This window comes from Sinocyclocheilus rhinocerous, unplaced genomic scaffold, assembly GCF_001515625.1.
Source record: "Sinocyclocheilus rhinocerous isolate Xijiao unplaced genomic scaffold, SAMN03320098_v1.1 scaffold974, whole genome shotgun sequence".
Classification (NCBI taxonomy): domain Eukaryota; kingdom Metazoa; phylum Chordata; class Actinopteri; order Cypriniformes; family Cyprinidae; genus Sinocyclocheilus; species Sinocyclocheilus rhinocerous.
The window spans coordinates 745,855-756,430 of NW_015627262.1; the positions used below are offsets into that span (position 1 = coordinate 745,855).

Consider the following 10,576-nt stretch of genomic DNA (forward strand, 5'->3'; position numbering starts at 1 on the left):
GTGAAAGGGCTTTGACATTTGCCAAAAATATAACTTAAAAAAACAAACAAACAAGCAACCCCAGCCCAGATGAGAAAAGGCAATGCAAAAACAGTGCAAAAGTAACGCAGTGCATTATTTTCCATAAAAAGTAACTAAGCAACATAATTAGTTACTTTTTTAGGGAGTAACGCAATATTGTAATTCACTGATTATAAAGATTTATTGATTTGCATTACAAGCTATCAGAATATCATCTTACATTTTGGCCATATAAATATCATCACCTGCACCAAATTGCATAATTTTGGTTAGTTTGGGCCTCTAAATATTAATAATATTGAGGTGTTTCTTCTTCCTCCTTAACTATGAACTCCATATTCTCACTATATCATACTACATCAAATCAAATGTTCAATAAATTGTAACAAAAAAAAAAAAAAAAATTCTGACTATTATTTCACAAGTCAGTCCTTTCAGGGTTTAATGTACCTATTACTCAACTGCACTTGAGGGTTTGAAAAATCAAATGCTTTTGAAACCTACCTAGATTGACCCTGCGCTGTCTACACACAAAATGTTTCCAGTTCAGATGGTGTGTTGCCAGTTTAGATGCTGTGTGATATCCAAAATGGGTTTCCGTGCCTCCCACAGATGTGATCTGGGTTAAAAATAGTCATCTATATTCATAACCCATTTCACAGTACACCACACCACAGAGTCACACTTGTACTTCACTTGACTTTGCTTTTCGCTAGCTGAAAGCCTCGAGCTGAATGCGAGGCATGTGAGGGGCGTCTTGGCTACGGGCACCGCAGGGAGAGTCCCTTTAATGCGGCCATGTGACACACTCAAAATATTCCACCAGATGAGAGGCCATGTAGCCCCCAGCACCTCTCACACACTGAGTTCACTGTAGTCTCCTCGCATCCTAATGGTTTTTATCTGTCACCCTGCACTTCTGCTAGGCATTACTATTCTGTCTGCTTCCATTTGAGAACTGGTACAAACTTCTATTAATAGTCCAAGAGTAATACTGCCTTTTTTCTCTACTGTTTTTCAGTGTTTTGCTAAATTTAGTTGACGAATGAGCACTGGCAGGCGTTTTGTCGGCAATTAAATGATGACGTGACTGCCCATTGGGCCGCTGACATGAAAGCACCATTGTCTGAGAGAATGCCTTCGACTTTCTCCCCATTGGTTGACTTCTCCACTGGGTGGCCACAAAATTTCATTTAACTATCTCTTTCAAAAGAGGCTGAGTGGGAAAAAACTGAAAGACACACAAGCCTGTGAACTTTTAAGTGTATTTGAATGCAGTTTGTGATTTAAAGAGAAGAAAGACAGAACTGTTTCTGCTTACAGACTGGCGTTGAGTCACATCAGGCCTCTGTGGCCATGAAAGAAAAAGCCCCTGTGTATGTAATGTAATGACTGTATGTATATTTGAGTGTATGTGAATATTATGTGTGGCAATGAAATTGTCTATAGTTTGCTTCCCTGGGCCTGCTAGTGGAGATCTCCCTTCACATGGGGAGGAAAAATAAATGGGTTTTTTTCTCAGTGTGAGCTGTCCTCTCCTCTCCTCTGGTAAACAACAGTGTCCACATAGCAACAATTGAGAAATCTAGACAGATATGTTTCTCTATACTCACTGTCACTGAGTGTCTTTGTTTCACATAATTAACAATTAACAGTGATAAACCCCTCCCCATTACCAGACAAGTATTTGAACATGGTCTTGCGGCCAGAATCCAGTGTCAGTCCCAGAACACTGAGTGTGTTGGATGTCACATCCTTGCTTGTCACAGGGTGTGTGAGGCACATTTCAGGACAGCAGGGTTTGTACCTGCTGTGGGGATCTGTGCAGGACTAAATCTGCTTCTTTATAGCCGTTTGTAGGGTTGGTGACACCTTTGTACACCTCTCCATACGCATGACACACCAGCTCTGTGGACTGTTTGAAGATCTGATCCCTGTGAGAGAGAGAGAGAAAGAGAGACTTATTTTGAATACTTTGTTAAATTTACACATTCAATTTGAGTTAACTCATTACATTAAACAATAGTTATAGTTTACGTTACAGTGCTCGTCACAATGTTGACATCAGTGTAATTAAATAAAATGGACAAACACCATGAATTTATTGTAACTGACTACACTTTCATATATCATGTTAGACAGACACTACAAGGTAAAGTGTTTCCCAAACAATAAAATGAGGAGCCATTGAAAACTATTGCATGATTACATGATTGGTAAATAAACCAGTCAAGGTTAACCTGACAACTACATTTTACATTTTGTGACTGAACAAACCAAGCAAATCAAAACAACTTCATAGATAAATGACTCCAGGAACACTTCGGTAGCCATAACTTGGTACTGTTTTGGTTTTTGAGGGTACTTCTGTTGATCTGGGTTCTTGGAAACACATCACACATGAATCAGCCTAATTGAAAACTACATAAACTGGTCTGAATATTGCTGGCTGGGTGAGCAAAGACAGTAGAGCCACACAAAACACTGATCTGGGTTCAGTTAAAGACTACTGTAACACTGCCCTCTACAGATGCACTTCTGCCAGTACAGCTACACATATTTATATACTGCAGTCTTAAGGGTAAATAAGCAATTTACATGCATGTGAACCTTTATCTCATACATAAATACAGTCATGGCCAAAAGTTTTGGCAGTGACATTTTGTGTTTTGCAAAGTTTGCTGCTTCAGTATTTGTAGATTATTTTTCCACATGTTTCTATGGTATACTGAAAAACAATGATAAGCATGTCATAAGTTTTAAAGGCTTTTATTGGCAAAACAAATATAACAAGTCAATATTTACAGTGTTGACCCTTTTTCTTCATAACCTCTGCAATTCGCTCTGGCATGCTGGATATTAGCTTCTGGGCCAAATCCTGACTGATGGCGATCCATTCTTGCCTTATTAGTTCTCGGAGTTGATCACAATTTGTGGATTTCTGCTTATCCTAGCCTTTTGAGGACTGACCACAGGTTCTCTATGGGATTGAGATCCGGGGAGTTGCCTGCACGGATCCAAATTTTCTTTGAGCCACTTCTTTATCACTCTTGCTTTGTGACATGGTGCTCCATCATGCTGGAAAATGCACGGATCATCACCAAATTGCTCATGGATCGTTGGAAGAAGTCGCTCTTGCAGGACGTTTTGATACCATTCTTTATTCATGGCAGTGTTTTTGGGCAGAATTATGAGAGAGCCCACTCCCTTGGTTGAAAAGCAACCCCACACATGGATGGTCTCAGGATGCTTCAATGTTGGCACAACACAGGACTCATGGTAGCGTTCACCTTTTCTTCTCCGAACAATCGATTTTCCAGATGTCCCAAACAGTCGGAAGGGAGCTTCATCAGAAGAATAACTTTGCACCAGTCTTCTGCTGTCCAATCCTTGTACTTCCTGCAGAATTTCAGTCAGTCCTTGACGTTTTTTTTCTTGGAGAGAAGTGGCTTATTTGCTGCCCTTCTTGACACCAGGCCGTTGTCCAAAAGTCTTGGCCTCACTGTGCGTGCAGATGCTCTCACACCAACCTGCTGCCATTCCTGAGCAACCTCTGCACTGGTGGTAACCCGATTCCGTAGCTGACTCCTCAGGAGGAGACGTCCTGGCGCTTGCTGGACACTCTGGGACGCCCTGAAGACTTCTTCACTGCAGTCGAACCTCTCTCCTTGAAGTTCTTGATGAAGACCCTTGTTCTTCATAACCTCTGCAATTCACTCTGGCATGCTGGATATTAGCTTCTGGGCCAAATCCTGACTGATGGCGATCCATTCTTGCCTTATTAGTTCTCGGAGTTGATCACAATTTGTGGATTTCTGCTTATCCTAGCCTTTTGAGGACTGACCACAGGTTCTCTATGGGATTGAGATCCGGGGAGTTGCCTGCACGGATCCAAATTTTCTTTGAGCCACTTCTTTATCACTCTTGCTTTGTGACATGGTGCTCCATCATGCTGGAAAATGCACGCATCATCACCAAATTGCTCATGGATCATTGGAAGAAGTCGCTCTTGCAGGACGTTTTGATACCACAGTAGCGTTCACCTTTTCTTCTTCGAACAATCGATTTTCCAGATGTCCCAAACAGTCAGAAGGGAGCTTCATCAGAGTAAATAACTTTGCACCAGTCTTCTAATGTCCAATCTTTGTACTTCCTGCAGAATTTCAGTCTGTCCTTGACGTTTTTCTTGGAGAGAAGTGACTTCTTTGCTGCCCTTTTTGAAGCTGCAAACTTTGCAAAACAAAATTTATGTCACTGCCAAAACTTTTGGCCATGACTGTAGGCCTCATATCAAATTAAGGCTTGGCCTTAAGTTCACTCAAAAATAAAAATTATGTAATTTACTCACTCTCATGTTGTACTAAACGCATATACTTTTTTTCATTCTGTGAAACACAAAATGCTGCTTTCTTCCATGTGATAACAATGAAAGGGACTGCAAGCTTCATAAAGGATGCAAAAACACCATAAAAGTATCATCAAATTATTTCATCTATCACTCTACAGCATATTGCTATGTTTCTTCAGAAGCCATTTGGGTTTATGTAAGAAATAGATTTAAGTTGTTATTCACTGATAATCTTTGATTCCAGGGAGCTGTTAATCAGTGAGGAACTGGATCAAGTTCAAATTCATGAACAAATCATTCAGAACAGTTTTGTGAATTGGACAAAAAACAACTCACATCTGACCCAAAAGAACAATTCCTATATGAATCAGACAGGAAAACCTGGGTGGATATCAAAATGTTCAGTAAAAACTACTTCATAAAATTTTTCAAAGACACAAGGCTGATTAAATAATGGCAGAAATTTAATATTTGGTTGATCCCTTCAACATGAAGTGTAAAGAAAAAAAAGATGTGTGTGCAAATGGATCTATCTCTATTTAGCTTGTCTTTGTATGCCATGCAGAGTTCAGTCACGTGCGGCATGTTTATGTGTAGGAGAGATAGCTAGAAAGAGAGAGAGAAATGGACCAGGAGCTAATTAGTTGTGCCAAGCCTGTGTCCATCTCCATTAATAGAGAACATTAACCTGAGGTACAGTGAGTGCTCCTCAAGCCTGTTACATTTCCCAGTAACAATGTGACTCAGTGTATGCGCCTCTCTACCGCTCAAATAGCAACATCACACTGATGGGCTGATGCTAAAAGCACCAACTGCAAGGAAGAGGGGGAAACAAGAACCATGACAAACGCATTTGTTAATGCAATGGCGGCCGGATCGATTTTATGGGTCAAAACCATTATTTGTTTAGGTTGGATGTGACTGAGTAGTAAGAAATTGTGCTAAATGGTAGCAAGTAAACAAATGTGTTTGACAAAAATTGAAACAAGAACTGAAATGGTGAGTTAAATTGTATACGAGGAGTGAAAATGTGGTGTACTTTTACAAAAAAAAAAATACAATGTTTAAAGGGGTGATATTCCACACTAGCAACAGACTGAACTGGTCAATTAATAATACACATTTTCTGTTTAAACATTTTTGCTGATTTTTAAGGGAATACATGTAATATGTAAAAAAAAAAAAAGTATTTTTTTCTTTTTGCGCTTAAAATTCCCTTTTGCACTTAAGGTGAACTTAAAATCTAAGTGTGAAATACCATTAAATATACTATTTTCATTGTTAATTTACATTACCATTCAAAAGTTTGGGGTTGGTAAAGATTTTTCAATGTTTCTGAAATAAGTCTCTTATTTAATCAGAAATACAGTAAAAACAGCAATAATGGGAAATATTATTACAATTTAGCTGTTTTCGGTTTTAATACATCTCATTTATTCCTGTTATTGCAAAGCTGAATTTTCAGTAGCCATTACTCCAGTCTTCAGTGTCACATGACCCTTCAGAAATTATTCTAATATGGTGATTTGGTAGTCAAGAAATATTCTGAAAACAATGTTAAAAACAGTGTGTTCAAAATAACAGCATTTATCTGACAAATATTTTACAACATTATAAGTGTCTTTTCTGTCACTGTTTCACTTTAATACTAAATAAAATAATTAATTTCTTAAAAACAATCTTATTGACCCCAAACTTTTGAACTGCTGTGTATGTTGAAATATTATTGTAAAGTGTAACGATTAGTTTTCATACATTTTATACCTTTTCACACTTAGAATTAAACATGCTGCACTTATTTTATTTTAATTTTTGTTAATTTTATAGCGTAATAGCCCCAATCCTACTTTATTCTCATTGTATGGAAGAGAGCAGCTTAGAGATTCTGTTCAACAACTACTTTGGTTTTCCGCAGAAGAAAGAAAAGTCATATGGGTTTGGATTGACACAATAATGATTAAATGATCATGGAAGTTACATTTTTTTGGTGAACTTTTCATTTTAAAGGCTCCTGAACTCATTGTTTATAAAAGGGGAAAAGTGTGTAATTGTAATATTTTGAAACAAAATGCTTCACGTCCTTTGTGAGAATTATTCATGTATTATAGACAAAATGTGTGTGGTAAAAGCAAGCTGACTCATACTTGATAGCAGCACTGAGCAGGAAGTTGAGTTGTGGCATCACAAGTGTATCAGGAGAGGCCAAATAACGGTCAAACTGGACCTGTGAGTAAAACAGATAACACACTGCTAGACAAAACAAGAATGCGAAGAAAAGACTTGATAAAACTATAAGTACTATTCAGAAGGCATTTGTTTTGTTGATTTAAAATTATTAACAAAAGACGATTGTGATTTCATCTAAAAATTCATGTGAAATGTGATTTCACCTAGAATGGTGGTAAAAAAATTCTGAAACCACAAATGGACCAAAATCAGTTAGCTGGAAAAAAAAAAAAACACTAGGTAATTTGTTTCGCAGGTTGTGCAAGGAAAACACGTTTTCAGTTCAGACCAGATTAAACATCACAAAATACATCTGAAAACATGAATTTATCTGACCTCCTGAAGGAAAAGTATTCATATTCGAGTAAAACTTAATAAAGAAACAGGTCTCACCATGGCTGTTTTTAAGGATGTGCAGTCCATTCCAGGGAGGTTGGCCAAGGGACCCTAAGAGGGAGAACACAGCAAACCATGAGTGAAAAATGCACAACTACTTTCCTTCAGCTCTGTGAACTGAGACAGCCTGCGGCACAGACATAACAAACAAAGAAGAGAAGGAATAGGTGCAACAGCTTGAAAACACATGAAGTGTGAGATTTCACATTTTAACCAAATTCATAGCTGCTATGTGACACTGTTGAAGAGACAAAAAAAAAATATATATATATCTCAAAGATTAATAGGAGAGAAAAAGAACAACAAAAAAGGCTAAGAGAAGTACAGAACGTTTCCCAAATGTCCACTTGACCATCTATTGTACAGTGTGCAACAGTTAACACTGAGGATACAGCATATCCTTGTGTTGCACTATAAATTGAGTTGAGACATTTTGAAATGCAGCTAATATTAACTCTAGCTTGCATACCAAGAAATGTTTATGCTCACATTCTTGCACATACTTATACTGTTTTATATGAATTATATCAGTCGCTACAAACCACGCCATCACATTTATTATTGCTCAGTGAAATTTCGCATCATTTCATCATTTCATTAGAAATCAGCGCAATCTGGAATTTAATGTACAGTGCCTTGCGAAAGTATTCATACCCCTTCATTTTTTTCACGTTTTGTTATGTTGCTGCCTTATCTTAAACTGCTTAAATTTCCTTTTTTTTCCCCCCACATCAATCTACACTCCATACACCATATTGACAAAGCAAAAACAGAATTGTCACAACTTCGTAAATTAAGTAAAAATAAAAAAATTGAAATAAGTACATTGCATAAGTATTCATACCCTTACCTATATATTTTGCTGAAGCACCTTTAAAGCCTCAAGTCCTTTTTTGTTTTTTGTTTGATGCGACAAGCTTTGCTCATCAGCATTTGGCAATTAACTGCCATTCTTCACCTCACCTCTTCACCTCTCAAGCTTTGTCAGGTTGGATGGGGGCAGATGCACATTTTCAGGTTTCTCCAGAAATATTTGATTGGGTTCAAGCTCAGGCTCTGTCTGGGCCACTCAAGGACATTCACAGAGTTGTCTATAAGCCACTCTTGCTGTGTGCTTAGGGTCATTGTCCTGTTGGAAGGTGAACCTTCTGCCCAGTCTGAGGTTCTGAATGCTCTGGACTGGGTTTTCATTAAGGCTATCTCTATATTTTGCTGTGCTGAGCTTTCCTTCTATTCTGACGAGTCCCTCAGTTCCTGCCGCTGAAAAACAGCCCCACAGCATGAGGCTGCTACCAGCACACTTTACTTTTGGGATGGTACTCTGCAGATGATGAGCAGATCTGGTTTCCTTCAAACATGATGTTTGGAATTGAGGTTCATCAGACCAGAGAATATTATTTCTCGCAGTCTGAGGGTCCTTTAGTTGCTTTTTTGCAAATGCTAAGTGTGTTTTCATGTGTCTACACTGAAGAGAGGATTGAGTCTTGCCACACCGCCATAAAGCCCAAATCGATGGAGTGTTGCAGTGGTGTTTGTCTTTCTGTAGTTTTCTCCTATTTCCAGATCATGGAGCTCAACTAGAGTGACCATCAGGTTCTTGGTCACCACACTAACCAAAGCCCTTCTCCATTTGCTCTCATATGCATTATCAGCTGTTAGACCTTTTATTAAGATGTGTGTGCCTTTCCAGATCATACCTATTCAATTGAATTTGCCATAGGTTAACTTCACTCTAAGTGTAGTGACATCTACAAGCAATATGAATGCTCCTGAGCTAAATTTTAACTGTCCCAGATAAGGGTATGAATACTTACGCAATGGAATAATTTAAGTTTTTTTATTTTTAATAAATTTGCGAAGATGTTAAAAACCTGTTTTTTGCTCTACCATTATGTTGTATGGAGTATAGATTAATTTAAAGCAGTTTAGCATAAGGCAGCAATATAAGAAAACGTGAAAAAAATGAAGGGGCATGAATACTTTCGCAAGGCACTGTAAGGGCATTTCCCTATGCAGGGTTTGTGTCAGGTTGAAGTTTTTCATGCAAATTGGCGGTGTTGACCAACAGAAAGTTTGGTTTGAAGTTGCTTAGTTTGAACTGTTCGATATATTTATACTATTATACTACTCATTATTCATTTTTGTCTTCGGTCTAGGAACGTTCAAAATACTGGGCCATGTTATGGAACGATATTAGAGATTTTTTTTTATTTATCAGCCAAAATTGGATATATACCAGTTAGTGTTGGCTATTTAATTGTACATGGTCATTTCCATTTCATTTTTTTTTTTAAGATTACCCTTTCCATCATCTAAGATGCTGTTAAATGTAATCTTTAGCAAATCTCAAAATGAATATCCATTTTACACTGTAATGTTGTAATGCCTAAATATACTTGTAGCATTAAAAACAATTTGTTTTTTTTAGGGCTTTATTTAGACAAAATAGTAAAGAACATATATTAAATATAATCTTGGCCATTTATTAGTTAACAGCCATAACATTTAAATAGCTTATTTACTTTTGTAATATAATTTAAATATAGAATATAAATATAAAATAATTACTTTTTATTTTTACTTTTACCATATTGCTTTTTACACCACTTAATAATGACAATAAAACATGATGGGACATGCATCACACTTATTATTATTATTTTTTTTTTACCACAATTAAGGAAGTTTTAGAAACTTTGAATCACTGTAACACACCTCTCATGGCTTAGTGTTTTATTATAAAAGTAATATGATTCTAGGTACTTCACATTGTGCCTAACATGCCACTGCAACACTTTAATGAACAGAGGACAAAAGATCAAACATCAGCAGGATCTTCATGTAGTGTCTACTGGTCCATTTCTTGCATACACAATCTGGAGGGTCATAACGTTTTTTTAAAATGATGCCATCAACATGAGACACAAAGTTCTCTTTTTAAGCCCAGATTCATGAATCATGTCTGTTGTGGGCAGCATGAGCCATATAAAGACAGGCCGTAATTAACAGCATGAGTGGACAGAGAAGACATTGATGCAGTAGGCGAGACAGTTGTGCCCTGTGCTGTGGACAGCAGGTGTCCAAAGACGCTTAGTCACATGCCAGCCTTTTACGGGGGTGTGTGATGAGGACAGGCGTGGAAATGCCCAGACTGCGCTGCTCTGCCAAGACCCACACACAAACTCATGCTTACTTTCAATGCTTCTGCTTTCTCGCCGGTCTTCTATAATTTAACACCTTGCTTAAAGTGCCGCTACATGTCCAAAAGGGTCACAAAGTTCACTGGTTCACCTGAAAAATTACTCAACTGAACTTGAAAGAAAAAGCTGAAAAAGCTGGTCGGACACTCATAAAAAAAGATTATGTTTCAAAAGTCGTAGGAACAACATAAAACAGTAAAAACAGTAACATTAGAAGCAATGATGAAAGTAGTAACTAGCAATTTAGTAGCTGCTCTAAGTGATTCATTAAAGAGAACAGGCTCAGTACCAGTTCATTAGAAGAAGAATCAATCATTTGAGAATCTGACTACACTGGTCTCACTGTTTCTGATTCACTAAAATAAATGTCTGATTCACTAAAGTC

The 10,576-nt window shown here is 37.5% G+C and overlaps 1 protein-coding gene across 1 annotated transcript in view; it reads right to left on the bottom strand.

The window, feature by feature from the left end:
• Positions 1–438: 438 nt before the first annotated feature.
• LOC107726653 (conserved oligomeric Golgi complex subunit 6) overlaps positions 439–10,576 on the bottom strand; it is a 61,514-nt gene continuing 51,376 nt past the window's right edge. Inside the window, exons 17-19 of the mRNA XM_016536319.1 lie at positions 6,989–7,042; positions 6,514–6,593; positions 439–1,955 (exon numbers count right to left, since the gene is read on the bottom strand). Coding sequence (XP_016391805.1) covers positions 1,808–1,955; positions 6,514–6,593; positions 6,989–7,042 — 282 coding nt within the window. The 3' untranslated portion in view covers positions 439–1,807. The remainder of the gene's footprint in view (positions 1,956–6,513; positions 6,594–6,988; positions 7,043–10,576) is intronic.